Below are 22,255 nucleotides of genomic sequence, written 5' to 3' on the forward strand. Positions count from 1 at the left end.
CACACCAATGTCATCATCATTATGTGTACCGTCTCGTCTCTTTAGGGGCCACAGCACCTGCATTCTGTGTGAATTACACAGCAGTTTGTCTTTAAGGCGGAGATGCTTTGATCTGTGTGAATCACCATTGGTGGAGAATTGGCTAACCACCACTCCGGAGATAATGCGGCGACGCTGTGTAAAAAGGACTAGAGTGTCAGTGGAAATGTGAATGGTTAAAAAAATATTGTGGGGCTCTGTGGCCAGGAGGCACTGTATTACACCTGATGAGCAGATCAGCATGGCATGTCAGCCTCTACCATCAATGTAGAATGTGCATGTGAGTGTGACAAATGCTGTAGTGTGCTTTAAATGGTCAAAAGACTTATACTGGTGTTTCTCTCCAAGTCCCAGCAGCCCCTTACTTACAGCTACAGTTTTGTCCATCACTGTTCAAAGTGTAGTGGGAGGCACAGCGACACTGGGCACCAGCAGGTGTGGCGAGGCAAAGGTGGGCACAGTTGCCATTGTTATGTAAGCAATCGTTGGTCCCCTCCTGGCGGGAGGAATGGAACACCAAGATGTCCAACATCAGCTCCAGCTGGCCCTGAGGACACAGTGATGTATCAGTGGTAGAGTTTAGTGAATACTGAACATATTGACAGTAATAACTTAACAACTCTTTAAAATAAAAAACTGGTTCCGTACCTGCAGCACCACAGTGCGGTTTAGTCCACTGCGTTTGTCTGCCCGTTCAATGCTACGCAGGTTAAAATCTGTCCAGTAGATAAAATCCCGGTACTGAGTCAGACCGAAAGGATGAGGAAGGTCGTCTACTATGATCTCCCTCTGCAGACCTGCAGACGATATAACAACATCAATACACCTGTATCACCTACAACAATGACATCATCCAAGCATCAAGCAGAGCTTCCACCAGCATTACAGATTTGTATTCAAAGCAGTGTATCAAATGTGGAATATATAAATACCTGGTACAGTTCGAATATTCGTGGTAGCATATGTAGTGCAGAGACAGATTACCTCTTTGGAGTTAGAAGAGTTAGTCAAATGACAATTTGACAAAAGGAAACACCATAAAGTCTCCGAAATCAATACATTTAGTTTAATAGATAAGTCCTCCAAAGACCAACAAACAAATAAAGAAACTAAGGCTATAACTTGCACCTCTTGATCGAGGGGACTCAAAGAGACAGTCTTGAGAGGTGACTAGTTTTGGTACTCTTAAGATAGCTGCTTTTTGTCAGTGTCCCTGAAGATAAAGTGAGACTTCCTATTGTTAAACATTTGGGTAGATATTTTCTGGACAATATTGCACAAAGTAAACAATTAGCAGTAATTGAATAACAAGACATTCAAGGGGATTGATAATATCAATATTGCAAACTGTATCACTAATTTGATGAAGGGATTCTAACTTTGTATCACAATTGCAATTAAACATTATCTGGTCTAAACACAAGGTCCACTTATGTCCAGATTTGCTTGTTTAACTAAGTTACAAATATACGATCACCCTGAATCCAGCAAACTAATCAATAGCCAGGCTGATGTGCTGTATACAAATGTAAATACACGGTGAAATAAAGAACAAAAAAAACAATTACTCATCCCATATCCTTGAGTCATTAGTTCAGTTATCTGGTTTGGATGACCAACTAACATGGGCCATCATATAAAACCACACTTGTCCATTCGTTAATGGGTTGAAGTTGCTGTTGTAGCAGTGTTATATCATTCGTCCCCCTCCCCACAAGGAGATGCACTCCTTTTTCTCAGGTCAATTGAGGGCAAGCACGAAGGAATCTACTCTCTAGACATCAAAAGGAACAGAGAACTTTTTTGTGACAAAGATGTGTTATAACTGAATGTATTTGCATTTGCAAATGATGTAACAACAGCTGATGTTCAGTGTCTCTTTTGATCGAATCAACGGATACACCCTCCAAGAGTAAAAGTGCTTTGGGCCTCTTCTTTCTTTATCTAGTGCTCCTGTCTCTGTATGGTTTATGACCCTGTTCTGTGTCTGTGACATTCCAATCTATAATGGTGTCTGCACTCTCTACATTTCCAACAAATTTTAAAAAGCGAATAAACCAGAATCTCATCTTCTTACTTTTAACTAGTGAGGAAACTGTAAAGGAAGTTCATAAAACTGATGTTTACCACGTTTCTCTATGACAAAGCTGAGATAAGAGAAAATTTCTGTGTTTAAGGTGTTTGATGTTGGGTAGAACCACAGCACCTCCTGACGGTGAGAGACTTGGTATGATTGGAACAGACTTTCAGAAGTGTTTGTTTGCAGTAAATGTCTCTGACATGTTTTTAATCCAGAGCTAGAAGAAATACACTACCAGTCAAAATTTTTGGACACATTTAATGGTTTTTCTGTATTTTCATGACTAATTACATTGTAGATTCTCACTGAAGGCATCAAAACTATGAATGAACACATATGGAATTATGTAGTAAACAAAAAAGTGTGAAATAACTATGTTTCATATTTTAGATTCCTCAAAGTAGCCACCCTTTGCTTTGTTGACAGCGCTGCAAACTCTTGGCCTTCTCTCAATGAGCTAAATGATATAGTCACCTGAAATGGTTTTCACTTCACAGGTGTGCCTTGTCAGGGTTCATTTGTGGAATTTCTTGCCTTCTTAATGGGGTTGGGACCATCAGTTTTGTTGTGCAGAAGTCTGGTTGGTACACAGCTGACAGCCCTATTTGACAACTGTTAGAATTCATGTTATGGCAAGAACCAATCAGCTAAGTAAAGAGAAACGACAGTCCATTAGAACTGAAGGTCAGTCAGTCTGGAAAATTTAAAAAACTTTGAATGTGTCCCCAAGCGCAGTTGCAAAAACCATCAAGCGCTACGACGAAACTGGCTCACACGAGGACCGCCCCAGGAAAGGAAGACCAAAAGTAACCTCTGCTGGTAAGGAGAAGTTCACCTGAGTCACCAGCTTCAGAAATCACAAGTTAACAGCACCTCAGATTCAAGCCCAGATGATTGCCACGCAGAGGTCTAGTAGCAGACACATCTCTGCATCAACTGTTCAGGGGAGACTGTGCCAATCAGGTCTTTATGGTCAAATAGCTGCTAAAAAAGCACTACTAAGGAAATGCTTCAAGTAGAAGAGATTTGTCTGGGCCAAGAAACACAAGGAAAGGACATTAGACCAGTTGAAATCTGTGCTTTGGTCTGATGAGTCCAAAATTGAGATCTATGGTTCCACCCGCCATGTCTTTGTGCGATGCGGAAAAGGTGAACGGATGGTCTCTACATGCATGGTTCCCACCGTGAAGCATGGAGGAGGAGGTGTGATGGTGTGGGGCTGCTTTGTTGGTGACACGGTTGGGGATTTATTCAAAACTGAAGGCACGCTGAACCAGCATGGCCACCACAGCATCTTGCAGCAACATGCCATCCCATCCGGTTTGCGTTTAGTTTGACCATCATTTATTATTCAACAGGACAATGACCCCAAACACCAGGCTGTGTAAGGGCTATTTGACCAAGAAGGAGGGTGATGGAGTGCTGTACCAGATGACCTAGTCTCCACAGTCACCTGTCCTAAACCCAATCAAGATGGTTTGGGATGAGATGGACCGCAGAGTGAAGGCAAAAGGGCCAGCAAGTGCTCAGCATCTCTGGGAACTCTGAAGACTGTTGGAAAACCATTTCAAGTCACTACCTCATGAAGCTCATCAAGAGAATGCTAAGAGTGTGCAAAGCAGTAATCAAAGCAAAGTGTGGCTATTTTGAAAAATCTAAAATATACATGATGTAACATGTTTTAGGTTATTTCACACTTTTTTGTTTACTACATAATTCCATATGTGTTCTATTCATAGTTGCGACGTCTTCAGTGAGAATCTACAATTAACCATGAAAATAAAGAAAACACATAAAATGAGAAGGTGTGTCCAAACATTTGACTGGTAGTGTATGTAGTGATACACTACCAGATACACACAAGTGATCAGTTCTACTGTATATTCAAGGGTGTTTTTATGTTTTGATCAAATTCTAATTCCTTTTGAATGATAAGTGATTGTAATCATGTCATATTCTTTCATGTAGAGAAAGTCCACCTGTTAAGCCATGGTGAAATTCTGAGAAAGGTGAAACATGATCTCGAAACTTTAAAACAATACACAAGTTTAGACTTATAAGGTCGTCTAAGGCGTGAATGCTGGTTTCGAACGAAAGAAAGAAATTTGTGCCAAGCCAAGACCGGCTCTGCCCCCAGTGACCGACCGACCAACATTGCGAGCCCACAGTGTAGACCAGAGAGGAGACCAAAGCCATGGACTTCCCAACTCCCCAGACAAAGTAGGCTGAAGATCTCCATACAGCTGGATTCACACACGTGAAACACAAGTTGGTGTTCTGATATCTATCATCTGAGATCAAGAGAAATTCCGTTAGGGTCTTGTTAGTATTAAAATTACTCTTGTAATATTTAAAGGTGTCCACCCAACCCATAATTTACACATTCGTCTTATTTTCTGTAATTTTTTGTTATCCGTTTAAATTGCCATTTCATTTATTTAGTCTACCTAGTCTATCTAGTTAATAAAAAGATTTAATCATCTGTCGTTGTTCGTGCAGGGTCAATTTTAATGAGGAGAACTGATGAAAACTGTATAAGAAATCACTGCTTCAGATTATGAAATTGAATATATGGATATGAAATTGAATAGAACTGTTCCAAGTTAAACTTGTCCAGTTGGATTTGATTAATTCCCTCCGGATCATTCAAATAGATAAAACAACGGAGGTGGTGCCCCATTTACGAGTGTGTTATTAATTGCCATTGATTAATTACATTCATTTAGTTGCGTATCTCCTACAAAAGAATAGAGTTTTAAATGTATAATTTCAGTGATTTCTACAAAGAAGTGTGTTGTCCCTGTGTTGCTAATGCATGGTAACTGCCTGGTTGAGTGCTGGTGTGTTTGTGTCACTACCTTGCATGTTGGTGCTTTCGATCATGCACGTGTCCAGATCAGTCCAGAAGAGTCGCTGGTCTACATAGTCAATGGTTAGTCCGTTTGCCCGGCCCACTTTATCCACCAGGGTGGTGATGGTGCTGCCATCCATGTATGCTCTGGCTATGCGAGGTCGACCACCCCACTCTGTCCAATACATGTAGCTGCAGGAAAACACACTTTTTCAGACTGTGACACACGTGCAAATATTTCATCTCTGTATGTAACAGAGATATTACAGAGTTACAGTGGTTTTAGTGATCTGTTATTTTCTGATAGAATAGTTGTTCAACTGAATCATCTATCCAGAAGGGGGGACCTGTTTCTACTTTTCAACTTTGACTTCATCAAGTTTTACAAAGGAGGACTACTCTGTTTTTATTGTCTTTTTGGAGCACCTATGTAAGCATAGTATGTGATCCTAAAATGACATAAGATGCCTTCAGGCAAGTGTGTTGACAGCCCTGGGCTAGGACATCATAATGACATAACCAGGTAAATGATATGTGTTAGGGAATTTGACACACTGGCATTATGTACCTAATCAAGAACTTGTGTAAACACACACAGACTCACACAGAGGCAGATCAGAGTGTCTCGGTGGTTTGGCTGTGGATGAACAGTAATTATGTCAGCCTTGTTAACAAACAGGTTTAATAGAATCATCCTGCTCTCAGATGGAAAGGGGCAGGATACTGGCTGTTGTACCTACATACCAACACAATGACATTACTAAGCTCTAACTACCTCAGACAGAGTTAGGAGACATGCTACATGAAGTCATTGGCATCGGCTCATACCCTCGAGAGACATAGAACCTCCAGCATAAAACAGGTGTCTCATAGTGAATCACTACTATGGGGCTGCTCCACACACTGTACTTATTAACTGTTGAGTTGTTTGCAGTCACAGATTTGTTATGCCAAACCGTCTCTTTCACACACTCCATGCTGGACGTGTAACGTACACACAGTATGTAAAAAAAGTTATGAGGGAAGTCAATCAATGAGGCTGTGGCCTTTTTAAAATGGTGTTAGGTCCCATTCTTACCCATTGGCAGGGTCCAACGCCAGCGATCGTGGGTTGTCCAGTGAACGTGGGTTGTCAAGGTCCTTACAGACTAGAACCTGCCGGTACTGGCCATCCAGCCGGGCCACCTCGATGCGGTTAGTGCCTGTATCAGCCCAGTAGATGTTACGACCCATCCAGTCAACTGCCATACCTTCTGGGTAGTCCAGTCCAAACTCTATGACATGTTCTACAGAGCTGCCATTCATATATGCTCTGCTGATTGTCTGAGACAAAGACAAATAAAAAAAAAGACAGTGAGAGGAAAGCAGAGATTCAATTCCCATTTAAATTAAGGGAAGTGTTAATTGTTTATTTTATAGTAGCAGTTCAATAGTTTCGTCACAGTCATGAAATTGCCAGAATCCCAAATAAGAAATAAATATACAGCTAAAACAAAAAGCCCACAACAACTATTTTGACTGAATTACATTCCATAGTTTATTTTTAAATAGTGTTAGCCCACCTTGGCCTGTATGTCTGTCCAGTATATTCTCCTTTCAGAGACATCGAAGTCCAGAGCAGAGGCCTCTTTGACTCCAGTCAGAGGAATGGCCACGTCATTGCTGTTGGTACCCAAAGAAATGCTCCTGATGTTGTCCCTAAGAAAAAGACAACATTTTTAAACTTAGCAGCTTCATTTTGCAAAATTCAAATTATGCAAATTAGGACCACAATAACACTCATTCATTCATATTTCACATCCATTTAATTCTCCTCAGTCACACAGTTGCAGGGCAGTAATCAACATTACTTTATTACTTTAACTCCAAACCAAAGTCCAAGCTAAAGGTGTTTTACGGAAAAAAATAGGTCAAGAGGAAGTCAGTGACAGAATTAAATAAAAAAACAACACATGGTGCATTCAATATTTAGGCGTGAAAACAGGTGAGGGGTGAAAAAGGTGACAATGACATAACCCCTCTGGGGGGATCCGTGGTCATGCTCCCCCGTAAGAAAATTTTGAATATTTCATATTTAAAAGCATCAATCTGATGCATTTTGAGAGAAAAATCAAGCAGGATTACAAGACAGTATGAATGTATAATACAGTATCTATCTATACATGGTCACATTATGCTATATAAGAAATGAGAGTGACAACTTCTCTCATGAAAAGCGCAACAGCACAACTTTAATGCGCAATCTGCCGCTGAATGAAAAAAGCAAGCCCTTAAGGAGTGTGTTCTGACAAGATGAGTATGGGTTTTGAAGAAGTTGCTGTCTCTCTGCTTGGAAGAAAGGTGCTGGCTACAGTGTGCTGATGCTATGACCTGCACCTTCTTCCTGTGCACTTCTGTTCAACAGTGTGCCTGCAGTGCATGGCTGCCCTTGTTTGCAAAGTTAATAGCAGTTTTTGCTCTGGGCAGCAAGCCGCCAATTTGGCTATCCTTTTTGCAGCTAGGTCTGCGGATTTAGACAGAGGGCCGCCAATTTGAGGGTATGCTTTTTTCCACCTCCATTGCTAACATTATCTAAATCCGAGACGTCAATGTGCAGGCCACTGCGTGAGATGGGCGGAGGTGTCGATGACATGCACTGTTGTGTGACCCACAGCCGGGGAGTTTTAAAACCAGGAAACAGCTGATCACAGCAGTCAGTCCATCACTTCATCCGCGGATGTCAAGATGGGCAACTGGACAGCTGCTGAGATCCAGGAGATGCTAGCGTCTCCTTGGTCTCTGTAGCTGTCTTCCTCATCGGATTGTTGTTGTAGCTACAAACAGTCGCTACTTTCAAATTAAAAGCCCCCCGCTAAGAACCAGTTCTAAACTCCAGTGGGGTGCAATTTAAAGCTCTTATTTTGAAGGCAAATTCATTGTCTTTCTGACAGAGAATGCAACGTGCTTACTGATCTTCCTGAACACATCTGCTAGACGGAAACTGAAAATGAGTTGTAGAGATTTTAGAAAACTTTTTATCGAATTCAAGGCTCCCCTCAGGTGTTCACAGTTCATTCTCTGGTATACCTCCATGCCCCTTCAAAGCAGACAAGCAGAGGTGGACTATTTGAATTTCTGCACCAAGCATCACTGTTATAAACATAAAGTGGATAGACAGTGTTGCTGACAAGCTGTCATCACCGTCAATATGATGCTGTATACAATTACCCCGACATATATTCAAAAGGCATACTTCTGTTAAAAAAAAAAAAGATACAACTTAATAACTGTACACATGTGCGACAATTTATATAGCATGAAGGAGTTTATGAACTTCCATTTTGTTATGCAACCCTGTATAATCACTATGAAATTAGCTTCCCTAAATGTAGTATTATTTGCCAAGGTTGTGATAACTACTGTTAAAAAAATCTACTTATATTAGACTATAGTATATTCTCAAACAAAAAGCTTGAAATCTGAATGATTGCAGAAAATGAAAACTGATGAAAAAGAAGATGTTCTGTTGTTACGTGACAAACAAATTAACTGACAGCTGTCAACAGAAGCAGTAAGAAAATAGACTTAAAGTGTAAATCACAATTTGGGTCACATTCTAGCACATGTAAAATTCAAGCTGTTACATGGTCTGTGTATACAGTTTTATTGATTAAAAATATATAAACATTTATCTTAAATGTACTGCAGTAGTAAGTCACAGGAAGAGTGGAATAGTGAGCATGTCTTTTAGGTCAAAGGCAGGTTGACAGGTAGACACACCTGTTGGTGAAGAGCAGGAAGGCTTCTGGCACAACACAGGTCTGCAGGTCTGAAAGAAGCTCCATCCCTATGGGACAGGCACAGCTGACAGCCTGCCGACTCCAAAAACACAGATGGCTGCATCTGCCATTATTCTGCGCACAGCCATTTGTACCTAGACACAGAGTTTTGTCATTTACTTCATACCGCATTTCACATTTCCTTCTTATTTTCACACAGGCTGTTCTACTTCTGAGCTTTTAAAAAATCACTTTTCCTCCTTACCGTGAGTCTCTGTCATTTTAGTGGCCTTCAGCCCCATTAAATCCGGCAGCTGATCGATGATGATTTCTCGTACAGCCGTGGCTTTATGAACCCTCTCAATGCTGCGTCTCTGCCAGTCAGTCCAGTAGATGTAATCACCCAGCAAAGTAAAACCAAAGATATGAGGCAGCTTGTCCTCCAGCAGAGTCTGTCTGTTACTGCCATCCACATTAATAACCTGAGATAGGAACGGAGAGAAGAGACAGGGAAACCTTTAGAGGCCTAACTCAGCTAGTGTACATGATAATAACTCATTCTTATGGCCTGACATTCTTCGTGGTCAAAGAAAAACAGCCAGCTATGGTAGAATATCATTCTTAATAGTTAGATTTCCCTTGCTGTAAGAGGAAAACTAAATTAGGCAGCAAAGGTAAAATACATCTCTATCTAATGTTCAAAAGAATGTGGTGTGTTTATGCATTCTGCTATTCTGTTGCTGACCCTGACCTTTGACCTCCCAGGGGAGAATAAAATAAGAGCAAATATATCAGCGAGGTTGTGAAAGGGATGGAAAGGAATGAGAGGAGCTGGAGGAAACAGGATAGAGGGAAATAGTGACTGATGAGACATAAGGCAGAAAACGGGGATGTCCACAGGAAGTTATGTGTCCAAATATGTCCACTGACTGTCAGCAGCAGGGTAGGGCTAAATAATGGAAACAGTTTTTAACACATTTCAAAGGGGAATTACACCAATTATTTTCACAACTATTTCTGTGCCTTCCTTAATGAGCAGCATTCAAAGTTCAACTAATATCACAGGAAGCATAAATGACGGAGGTGGCTGAAGTATGTTTCATGACAGTGAAATGTGAATGAAAGTTTGGAGCTAAGACCTGTATGCAAATTTAGTTTCTTTTAATGTTTCCATGAAAGTCAGGAAGGTCAAGTGAGCACTAACAGTGAGCCCTTCTCTTTGGTAAGAGAGCTCAAAACTCTGAAACAAAAGACAAAAAAACAACTCCAGCACATTGACAAAAAAACACTGTATATGGGAAAAAAAATGTATACGGTAGTTGTTTTTAAAGCTTTATAGCTGAAAAGTCGTGTTTGTAAAACACAAAGAAAGATAGAAAAACATTGCTTCAAGTCTCTGGAATTTCTTTTACATACAGTACAGCTATCTTTTTAAGTTCCATAGCTAGAATTATCACCTCAGAGTTGTATGCCTCCATGTACTTGTGAAATAATATACTGTATATAGTCAAGACCATAGAGGGACTTTCATACAAGGTATGAAAAATGTTTTGTGTAGAAATGGAGATTCTCACTATACTTCCTGTACATAATCTCCAGTGAAAAACATGCTGACTTCACTTCAAACTATTTATACAGAGGAACACAAAGCACTGATAGAGAGCATGACAATCACCCGAAGATCAGTGTCAGAAAAACTAATGGACTACAATGCCTCAAGTATGGATTAGCTGCAAGGAAGCTAAAAGAGGAATTGTAAGACACTGATACTTCACACACATGTTCAACCCAGCAGCACAGAAGAGCTATACAATCAGCAAAGCTTCAAGGTGGACACCCAATATTAGTATCACCAGTTCAGTTTTCTGAGGTCACAGTGACATCTGACCACCAAGTGTGAGGGATTTTGGAAAGTCTATTGGTAGAAATAAAATGTAATTTTCACAAGTCTGTTTTCATTACATTGTAATCACGTGAAACCTGTTGTATTTTCATAACCTGGGTAGGAGCTTTTTATATTGAGTATAGCAAGTCATCTGCCACAGATTCTGCCATGTTGCACTCCCATATTTTCTACAGTAGCCCAGAAGGGACGAACCAAATACTGGATGTGCAGAGGGCTTTTAAGTCTTACGTGGCCTACGCAGGGTGGGATATGGTAGGGGATATTTTGTTGTTTGCCACCTGCAACCTCACCAACAGATGTAACTTAGCCTACACACTGGATCTTTACATTGCCTCCAACATTATCAGTAACAGATGCAGAACTGTAAAACACGCAACATGAACAAACATATATAAATGCACAACACACTTTGCCATAATCTGTCTCTATTGTGTGTGTGTGTGTGTGTGTGTGTGTGTGTGTGTGTGTGTGTGTGTGTGTGTGTGTGCATATGTTCCAAGGCATTTATTACTAGGCTGCTGAAAACTGATACAAGCACCACTGCCAACAAATCCATGCTGTGCGTGTGGTTGTGTGAGTGTGTTTCTATGAGTGGAAAGTGAGAGCTGCAATTTACAAGGCTGCAATTAGAACTTGTGTCCAATCCTCCTCCTCACCGCCTGTGCTATTACTGGACTGCTGTCGACTGAAATAGACACATGCTTTTATTTTAGACACACTACAGTCATCTGCAGCCCCCATGAGGGTGGATGTTTGTGTGAATGTCGGTCACACAATGCCATGCCAGAGATTTCAGAAATGGGAAGAATTCTGTTGGACAATTTTCTGACACTATATGTGTACAACAAACAAAATAAATAAAGGATGAATGCTTGAAAACAGTTGCAGTGCAGTGCCGTGTAAGACAAGCCTTCAGCTGGTGGGATCCATCAGTTTGAGTGAGTCATCATTAAGGAGCTAAAAGGCTGTTACGGCCATGTTAAAGCATAGAGAATGTTTATAAACTCTGGAGACATTCTTAGCACATGAAAGAAATTAAAAGTTGATCTTATGGGGAGTGATGATTGCCTGAGATGAGAAATTAATCACCTAAGACAAGAAATCAGCAGGAAATTGAATAACCTTGTGAAGGAAGTGTGGAGTTCCACATGGAGCAGGTGGAGAAGTAGGCGCTGGAGGCAATCTAAGCTCTATGCACCTGCTTGGAACAGTAAAGAGCCCTGCAGCAAAAACGGACTTAGAGTCCCATTCAAGGAGAAACAATATACGCATCTTTTAAGTGGCAAGGGACCTGAGGGTAACTCGGTATCACAGTTTATTGCAAAACTCCTCTAGGGAACTGACACACAGCACCGCTGATATGGAGTGAGAAATGTCTCAAAACTATCTCTAAATGCATGAACGATGGTACACAAATATTTTTAATGACTTACAAATTAAATGTGTTACCCACAAACACAACATTATTTACCCTTGACTTCTAAGTCAATGTGAAGGCATTTAAATGAATGTGCTATGATTTGTAAAAATACGACTATGTAAATATCGTTTGTAATTTGTAAAAATTTACTTTTGTGGGTGCATTTTTCACGAAATGTCATTCATCCATTTGCAATTCTGTGTGTTAAGTGTTGAATCTGCATTTGGGGATTGAGCGATACATGCATTCTTTAGTTCTGATGTCATTTTGAGACATTTTGTCAACTTTCTGCAATCCACACACTAATAGCTCCTGATTCACTAAACAGAGGTGTAATGCTTGATTTAACATAATGTTACGTCTACTGAAAGTGCTTGCTTGTGCCACTGATTCAATCACATCAATTTAGCTCAGAACACAGGAGAGTTAATATGTTTGTGTTATAGTGTGATCCAACCTAACCTAACTTTAGAACACCAAAGATACTTCTTAACAAAAAAGAGTGTTAAGAAGTTAAATTGGCAAATACATCGTAACAGTAGAGTTAAATCCCAGTTTGGAGCATTATGGCCTGATGTGAGAATATAAATTAAACATTACAAGTAGCTCTTATAGGCAGGTAATTGTACAAACTCAAATGGAAAGCAAAATCCATAAAATACCAGGGAGTGTTAATTACTCAGCATCTGAACACAATGTATGTAACAGACAATAAAGTAATTAACAGTGGGATACAGAAAGATATAACAAGATGGTTATCACTAGTACTACACTTAGAATTGTGATAGTGAAGACTGATTTACTGTCGAGGTTGGTATATCTCTTTATTTACACTGCAGGGAGGGATAAGCAGATAACCCTGATTATCTAGACAGGAGCAAGACCAAAGGTACAATTTTATTATATTATTATACTGCCCGAATGCAATACGTTGTTTACTTTGTTGAATACCAAGCTAGATGGAAGTATATTGAGCTCAACATCAGGCCAGGCTGGATGGTAAAGAAACGCTGCCAAAAATGAGAAATTTTATCTTAAAAGTGAAACACACAAACACACACACACACAGAGAAAATAATCCATACAACATCAAATACATTCAAGAGCACTCCGAGAAATAAGTGAATGTAAAGGGGATTGAGTTTGGCCAGGGACAATGGATTTCAAATTACTTCATTAAACAACTTCTCTTTCTTTCTTTCCACACAATTTGATTTCCCTTTGTTATCAACTTTTGGCTCTGCAACTCACATATTTGTGCTGCAATGAGCAGAAGATAAAACCTACAGCAAAATATGCCAAATAAGAAGAATTGGTGCTGTTGCTGTGATGAGCCAAAATGTATCCAGATATCTGTCTAGGGAATACTCATTTAAATAACCATTCAGAAAGGGGGGAGTTCTCAAACAGAAAAAATAAACCATTCACTTTGATGGGCCTCTGATCCAAGGGAGGTTCCTGACCCCTCCACAAAAAACCCATTCATTTATCACTGTGACACAATTAGACATGGCCATCCCAGTGAAAAGATGGCAGAAAGACGCTCTTTCTCTGCTCTCTCCTCCTCTCTTGCTTGTTCTTTCTCTCCACTGGCTTTTTCAGGAAGAATTATGCACTGAGGGATTTTTTCCCCTCGTCTTGTCTCATTTTGGGTGTGAGAACATCTAATTTCTTGATGGACATGTGGAGAAAAAAGACAAAAAGACAGAAAGAGAGCAAGCAGAAAAGTAACAAAGGTCTCATCCGACACGCAGGGAGAAGTCGGACCATCTCAGAACAGTTCACATACGCTCACAGATTTAAAAAACATAATGAAACACACAGGATGAATGGAATCATGGGGAAAACAGGAGGGTCGCACAGTGTTTCACCACTGACCCTAAAACTTTCAACCAACTGCGGATACGCTATGTCATTTTTACATTTGGAAGACTTCTGAATTCTTGAATAGTTGTGTAATCAAAATGTGACGAGATTAAGGTAGGCATTAATGTACATTGGCTTAGATACAAAATAAATGGCTGTATCTACCTTAATCACCGATTTAATGCCCCAACCAGCAAGCATGCTACATGACTTAAATCAAACACACCCAAAATTCCGCATGGCCAACAGGTGAATGGTCGGCCTGGCTTAAATGCTCACAGTGTTTTCTCCAATAGTGACCTTTGACAGCAACTGTCACAGTTGTGACAATCATTCATATCAAAATGTTTAACAATTTTGAGGAACACAGCAGGACATAAAGGGTGAGTGGAGTTCAAGGAGGTTGGTCCAACTTTATACATTCCTACCCTAATTAGTATTTTACCAAAAATTAATAAGATCAAAATCAAACATATTTAGCAACTGGTAATGCATTACAGTTTTTACCCATTGCTTTAGCACTACAGACACATGCTTAATCCAAAGTAACATAGCTTTAAGTTGTTGTTACCATACCTTAAACAAAGTGTAAGCATACCTTAAACAAATGCGTTGCTTTGCACTTTAGTTGCAATTCTGTAACACACTTGCCCCTGCACACTGCACACTATTTCATATATAAGACACTTAGTTCAAAGCCTGTTCACCCAACAGCAGGAACTTGCCGTAGTGAACCTAGTAAGAGCAAACAATGCAATCCGTCTCCACCAGCTACAGCAACAAATACTTGCAGATAGGCATGTATTCAACAACATAAATCGAGTAAGCATTACCACTATCAGACGCATCTTGGTAAAGCACAACGTGACCATGAAGCAATTGTACAGGGTCCCATTTGAGAGGAACAGTGTCAGGGTCAAGGAACTTCGACATGAATATGTACAGGTAAGTGTTACAGTCATTTACATTCACAATACAGAATGGGTGCAGTCCACTAACAGCTGAATATGTACCACTGGATCAGTGCCACATAGATCCATTCAGAAAGCTACTACCTGTGTGGTGGGGTGGGTCGGTTCTGTTTGTGTAGTAGTGTAGTTGTGTGCTTTGAGTAAAGCCATCCACAATATGTATTTTTTGTTACAGAGAATCTTGGACATGGATGGAGATACCCAGCCTCATGAATGTATTTACATTGACGAGGCTGGATTCAACCTTAGCAAAAACAGTCAACGGGCACGTAATATGATTGGCCAAAGGGCAATTGTGCACGTCCCGGGGCAGCGCGGGGGAGATATCACATTGTGTGCTGCCATAAGTCTTCGACAGGTTCTGCACCATCATGCCAAACTGGGTCCCTATGATGCGCAACACATAATCACATTTCTAGATGCACTTCATGATGCAGTTGTACACGATAGACCAGAGCAGCCCAGGTTTGTTGTTGTCTGGAATAATGTTAGTTTCCATCGGGTTGCTCTGGTCCAGAACTGGTTCACCAACCAGGATCAATTCGAAGTTGTGTACTTGCCCCCTTACTCGCCATTTCTAAACCCTATAGAGGAATTTTTTTCCGCTTGGAGATGATGCGTATATGACCACCAACCCCATGCCCGTATGCCTCTTCTGCAGGCAATGGAAGAGGCCTGCGGAGACAGTGAGGTAAGGTCAATCCAGGGATGGATTCAGCACACAAGGGGATATTTTCCCTGATGCTTAGCAAGAGAAGACATTGCTTGTGATGTTGATGAGATCCTGTGGCCAGACCCCAACAGACGGCAGGATCCATAAGCCCACTTGCGCACAATTGTGTTTTTCTGTGTTTACAGTAGTGTATTGTTCGTTTTATTTTTGTTTTATTTTGCTTTAGCTGAATTTACTGTACTGTAAAATACACTACTGTAATGTAATAATTTTGAATTGAGTATCTAATTTTTTGGTTGTTGTGAAAACATGCCTTCTGTGGAACTGAATAAAAACAGTGAAAACGAAAGACTGCAGTGTTTCATATAAAGTAGACTAGTGTGTTGCTGCTGATCCGAAAGTGTATTCATATGATGCAAGTGGGTATCATTTTGTCATCAGAGTGACATTTTGACTTTAAGATGCTTTTGGCTGTGGGTGTAAATGTATCTTTCTTCCAACCAGTCACTTTTAAATGCTAATATCTATAATTTCTAAGGTCTTTTTCTTTAAAAAAAAATTTCCAGCACTGTTCAAAGGTAAGAAGAAGTGGAAGCATGTGAAAACTCCTTCAAACAGAACTTGTCATTGTTGCCTGATTAGGTACTCAGTTAGAAGACTGACAGCAAAATATCCCTCTTGCAAAATTGTGTCCACAGTGATAACACAGCGTAGGCCCCCCACCCTCAGGAGAAATGAAAGCTTCCAAGAAGAAGAAACTTTTAATTTCCTCCAAGGGGAGTTCCAAGAATAAGAACCCCAATTTTCCTGAGTTGACACAATAAATGCTATGTTGCTGAAATTTTAGGCTGAATAATTCAGTCCATTTCCTGTGAAGGCAGCAAGGTGCTGTGCTACACAAAGGTGATGGAAACACTGACATTTGGAATCGTGGGTGTGGTAACACCGTAGTCATGACCTATTCCTCTTTATTGTAATCAATGGAACTGCTCAACAATAACAAGCATGCAATATCTGGAAGCAACAAGCAGACCAGTGTAAAGTGAATCAACAAAAATTCAATGCTCAAGATAAACAAAATCAACACAGTGAGTAAATGTCGCAATTTCTTGGAGAGTACCAAATTGCTGCTAACTGTAGCCATATTTAGTAAGAAATATGCCTTGTTGACACTGAAATAAGTGTCAGTTTTCACCATCTGGAACATTTTCATTTTTCAAGAAGAAAGATGACAGTGAAAAGCAATGTACAAGTAGGACTTTAAATTTGGAGCGGAACTAGGCCAGAGTCAGAGTGGCCTCTTTCCTGAGATATTTTCTGATTTCTGAATTCTTTGGATTTGCAAACTAACTGCAATCAACTAATTGCATCAACTCTCCAGGTGACTGGTCTCTATGTGTTCATGCAAGTGAAGAGGCCTAGTGTGGAGGTCCTGGGATGGTGGGCCTACAAGTGGTTGAGGGATGTGAGGATGGTCGGACATACTGCAAAACTTGCATCATCTGTGATGTTGAATAGTGTGATAAAACAGCACATTTTAGAGTGACCTTTAGATGTGACCAGTCCAAGGAACACCTTTATACTAAGGATGCTGTTTTATCAGCATAATGATATTAAATATTATTAGATTGCTCAAAATGTAATAATATATAATTGTTTTGTGTGCACAGAAGAAGTCTTTACCTCATGAAAAATGCAAGCAAAAACAAAAGTGTTGTGTTTATACTTTTGTTCAGTGTAGCTTGTATAGAAAAGAAGTTGACATGACCATCTATTGTGTATCTCATATACACTGAAAACAGACCCATACAGCTTTGGCCCCGTAGCTGCCATTGCTTGCTCACTCCAACACAGCACATCAGACCTCAGAATTATCATTCTAATGGGATACATTAGATCAGCCACAACACACAGATGTGGGGGAACAGCTGAGTTCCCAGACGAAACGAGAAATGAATCTACTGTCACTCTGTGGTAGCAGGAAATGAGGAGCATACACAGCAGAGACAGAACAAGTGAAAGAGGATGGAAGAAACACAGAGGAGGGAGAGCTGGCAGGACATTGTAGAAACTCTGAGCAACAAGTGTTTCTATTACTTGTCTAACCTGAGATCTAGTCACACTGTGAGCTCAGTCAAGATATATGGAAACATGTCAAAGCAGTGTCAGAGGCAGAATTGGTCATGTCATGACAAGAAAAACCTCCCAAACTCCGAATCTGCAGGTTGATGAATGTGGCAATTGATATAGGGTAGTACAGTGTATGGCATGGGATAATATAGAGTATGGTGTCTGATCATGTATTAATCCATGTAGGATAGGTTTGTCATATTCAGGTGTGGGAAACTATCTGTAAATTGCATAGTGAAATATACAGGTCCTGTAATTAATAGTTCATCTGAAGATTTGTTGTAACATCTTCTATGATCTGTGCTGTAGTGTATCAAACACATGTCATGTAGATTTTTTCACAAATAAAAAGAGAATGTTTTTGTTTTGTTTATGAATTTAAACATACTGTGTAATTCCTGCCACCTGGGGTCTCTCCATCAAAACAACTCAAAAGATGTTTGTGTTGAGTGGGGAGAGTTGGGCAGAGCAAGGGGGCAGAGCTGTTTCTCGGCTGGGGGAGAGAGCCGGGTGCAGAGCCAGAACTACAGGAAGAATAAACACCAGGAGTCGCATCAGGTTCTGCACTGATGAATAGTGGATTTACTGTATCTTCATTCCCATTTATCATCCTAACCACAGCAGCAATCTGTGATCCCCCACTGGAGGGTGTTTATGTTGTCAAATGTTGAGGGTAAATGAAGGAAAAATGTACCTGAGTTTATGAATGTAACACAGAGGGGGAAAAAAGTAAGAGATTTTAAACACGCAGAAAATCCATAGCTTTTGTGCCTGTCGTTCCTTGCTAGCTTACAGCTAATGTACATTTAAGTCATCTGACTGTTTGCGGGGAATGAATACTCATGTAAGTAACACAAAAAAAAGTCAAACTGGCTTTGCTGCGTGGTGAACACACAACTAAGCAAGCACCATTGCTGAGGAAAATCTGACAGGACTCAGGCACAAATGTTGAGGGGTGAGGTAATGCTTTAGTTCTTTTCACATTACATTTAGTCTTGTGACTGACTTCCTTCCTATCTCCGAGAAGCTGTCCCACCTGGACCTGGACTTATACCCAATAAATTATTGAGAATTATAACATTTTAATGGAGCATTTATATATTATCTGGTGCTGCTTTTCCGTCCTATACGGTACTGACGTAGTGGCCTCTGAAAACCCACAGAACAATTGCATGCATTGTAAATCATCTCACGTGATGCTACTAAAAAAATGTGCGCATTTGGACAATTTTCTTCACTTAAGTGGTTGAGTGTGCCTTCCAACCACTTGATGCTGTAAATTTGCATTGTAAATCAGACATTTTAAAGTGAAAACACACACACACACACACACACACACACACAAAAAAGAGAGTTTTTCAGGAGCTCATATCTTTTGCTGCCAAGCTCTTTCGTGCATCTCTGTCTCGATCTCACCTGTCGAACAGTGACCATGTGTTCTGTTGTCTTTTGGTTGCCATGATTTTTTGTGTCTTCCTGTTCAGATTCTCTCTCTCGCTCTCTCTCCCTCTCACTCGATTGTTTTGTGGCATATAAATATCTAGTTTAAACTGATTTATTTCTTTGCGTAAGCAAAATGCATCTTGTTAATGAGGATCATCTCTCTCACCGCTGCCTGCTTTGCTGCGCATCACTACCTGAGTCAATGTCTTTTAAAAGTTACATCCAAATGAGTTGGAAGCTGCAGCACCCCGTTCCTAGACATGGTCTTGCATAAAATTTTGGGCTGTTTTTTTCAGAATTAATCAACAACAACAACAATATTGCTAAAGCACCAAGAACCACAAAAAGAGTACCCAGCACTAGAATGGCCAAGACAGTCATTTTGACCGTTTTCAAATTTATATGTGCAATAACTTTGTTGAATGAAAACATGCAGTACTGCTGTTACATGACTTCTCCTGAAAGTGTCTGTATTTTAATTTAAAAAAGGGTTTTATATATATATATATATATATATATATATATATATATATATATATATATATATATATATATATATATATATATATATATATATACATATATAAAATATGTTATGTTTTACCTATTTCGGCCATAAGCGGTCATATTGACCCCACATCATTTTGCGGGGTTTCATTGTCACTCTTGTCTCTAACTTTATTAGCGGTCTCCAGCTGTGCTTCTTTGTGAATTTACTTGTGAGTGAATTATTATATTGTTGTATTATATAGCCTGGTTGGCACCATGGGCAAACAAAAACGTGAGTTCCCCCGCCGTGAAACAGTAAGCGGAGCTGTTGAACACTAAGGTGCTGAAGTGATGCGACTCTGACTGTGTAGCAGGGAAAGCTGAGGAAGAATATCTGTACCCCGTGCACCATGCACACAGGTGTGGGCACCATTAGTGGGGCGAAGGCAAAACCAGAGTCTGTGTGGTACTACAACAACATCAAGTATGGCATGGATGTCCCAGACCAGATGGTGAGGGCGTACTCCGTCAAAGGCAGAAAGATGGCCAGTGGTGGTCTTCTATAACATCCTCGACCTGGCTGGGGTTAATGCCCACATTTTGTTCAAGGAGTGCACCAGCTGCAGGAGAGCTGTTGTCGTGATTTATTAGGGGGCCAAGCTTGAGGGAACGCGTAGGCAAGCATACACGTTTCTTGGACCAGCGGTGCTAGGAGCCCTATTGTAATTGTAAGGATTTATAGGGGGCCAAGCCCGAGGGGCCGAGGGAACGCATATGCAAGCATACGCGTTTCCTAGGAACCCCAATTGTAATTGTAAGGATTTTTATTTTCATTTTTCTGCGGTTAAAAGTGGTGCTGCAGGCTAAACCGTGCAAGGGAGGGCGGTGCAATTTGGAGGGTTGGTCCAGGCTCCTGCAAATATCTCAGACACAAAAAACTACATATATCCACCGGCAGGGGGCGCTATAACCTAGGCCAACACCTTTTTGCCTGTAACTCCCACACCCTATGTCACACATTCAAAAACCTTGTATCCCCAGATTCCCTGAATGGAGCTGAATCACTTTGCAATGGCCACGCCCACTTCTGCCAAGATAGATTTTTCGTTAAATCGCAAAAAATGGAAAACCTACTTCTTCGAACTCCCCCTTGGGATTTTGTCCAGTCTGCGTGAAACTTGGCACATGCACTCTTCAGCTGGACCTGTTGGCCCCCATTCATAACTGCTTGCAGTTCTAGTTATTGTTGTTACTTTTAAAAAAAATAATATTAATAAATGAGTAATGTATGGTCTTTCAACAATTTCCAGTGAATAATACAAACATTTACATAAAACATAGTTAAAGCTTGTCTCATGAGGTGCCTCGCACTGGTTGTCAATCATTGCAACCCCTGGGCACTTGCCCAGTCCATTATATATATAATCCAGCCTTGCTACCTTCCACAGAAAAACGCCACAATAACAATCCTATGTCAATGCATGTTACAAAAAAACTCTGTGCAAAATATCATTGAAACCCAAGAAGACTTGAGTGACTTGATGACTCTAGAGAATGTCAGCTGTCAAATTTCAAAAACATTGAACTCATTAAGATATAGTGTGCACATAAATTCTTTTGGGAATTTAGATTAAAACTTCAGACAGTCAATGTTGACTTCTCAGAACTCGTTCAAGGCTTTGTCCGTCAAAGTGCTTTGTAAATAGTTTTTAATACGAGTAAATTATTATTACCTCCACTTAAGAAGTTATCTTTCACCCATGTATGTTGGTTTGTCAGCAGGACAACACAAAATCTTCTGAAAAGATCTCCACTAAACTTGGATGAAGGATGAGTCTCAGCACAGAACAGCCACCATTAACTTATGGTGCGGTTACAGATAATGGGATGTTGTGGGCATTTTTCAACATTTATATTAATTTCTCAGGGAATAATGCATGGATCGATGAAAAAAATCAGGCGTACTAAGGGTGCTTGTGTATATGATTGAGAACAGTTTAATGCAGATCCTAGTTTTAGTAATCTTAAATTATAGATAAACAGCCATGGGTGTTTAAAATGTAGTGTGATACAGGGCTATGGAGTCTGATGCTAGATTAAGCTTGATTGAATCAAAGGGGACTGTTGGTTCTTGGTGTAGTTTTGCGCTCTACTGAGTGTCATTCTTGCTATTATATATATTATATATATAATCCATAGTATATAACAAAGTGGTGAATCACACTTAGTTGTAGTAATAGCAGGACTAATCTCAGTTACACATAATAATCAAGTATCTGTAGTTTGTTGGATAAACGTGTGACAGAAAACAGTTTGATTACTGCCTGCCAGGAAGCTGGAATTTATATGTGTTTTTGCCTGTCCTTGGCCGCCTGCTCTATTATAACTTCTGCCAGTGTTTTAAAGAGAGGCTCCCCCATTTCACAAAGCCATCTCAAATCGTCTTTCACGGCCTTCACAGGGAATAAAGCATCAGTGCACTGCATAGCCGCTCACAGGCCTATATCCACACAAAACTTAAATTCAATCTTTTATCTAATTGATTCATCTAACTATGCATCATTTGCCAGGCAGCTATCAAAGGCAATGCAGATTTGAGCAAAACTTCTCATCTTCACTGGTGTTGATA

General features: G+C 40.2%; 1 protein-coding gene across 2 annotated transcripts in view; it reads right to left on the bottom strand.

Moving 5' to 3' along the window:
• The window catches only part of lrp5 (low density lipoprotein receptor-related protein 5), a 101,976-nt gene that overhangs the window by 19,282 nt on the left and 60,439 nt on the right, over window positions 1–22,255 (bottom strand). For both annotated transcript variants that reach the window (XM_037106972.1, XM_037106973.1), the window contains 7 exons: window positions 8,994–9,210; window positions 8,730–8,883; window positions 6,533–6,668; window positions 6,049–6,293; window positions 4,978–5,162; window positions 688–836; window positions 409–586 (listed from right to left, as the gene is read on the bottom strand). In XM_037106972.1, coding sequence (XP_036962867.1) covers window positions 409–586; window positions 688–836; window positions 4,978–5,162; window positions 6,049–6,293; window positions 6,533–6,668; window positions 8,730–8,883; window positions 8,994–9,210 — 1,264 coding nt within the window. The remainder of the gene's footprint in view (window positions 1–408; window positions 587–687; window positions 837–4,977; window positions 5,163–6,048; window positions 6,294–6,532; window positions 6,669–8,729; window positions 8,884–8,993; window positions 9,211–22,255) is intronic.

Source organism: Acanthopagrus latus, chromosome 8 (assembly GCF_904848185.1).
Source record: "Acanthopagrus latus isolate v.2019 chromosome 8, fAcaLat1.1, whole genome shotgun sequence".
In the NCBI taxonomy this organism is placed as follows: Eukaryota; Metazoa; Chordata; class Actinopteri; order Spariformes; family Sparidae; genus Acanthopagrus; species Acanthopagrus latus.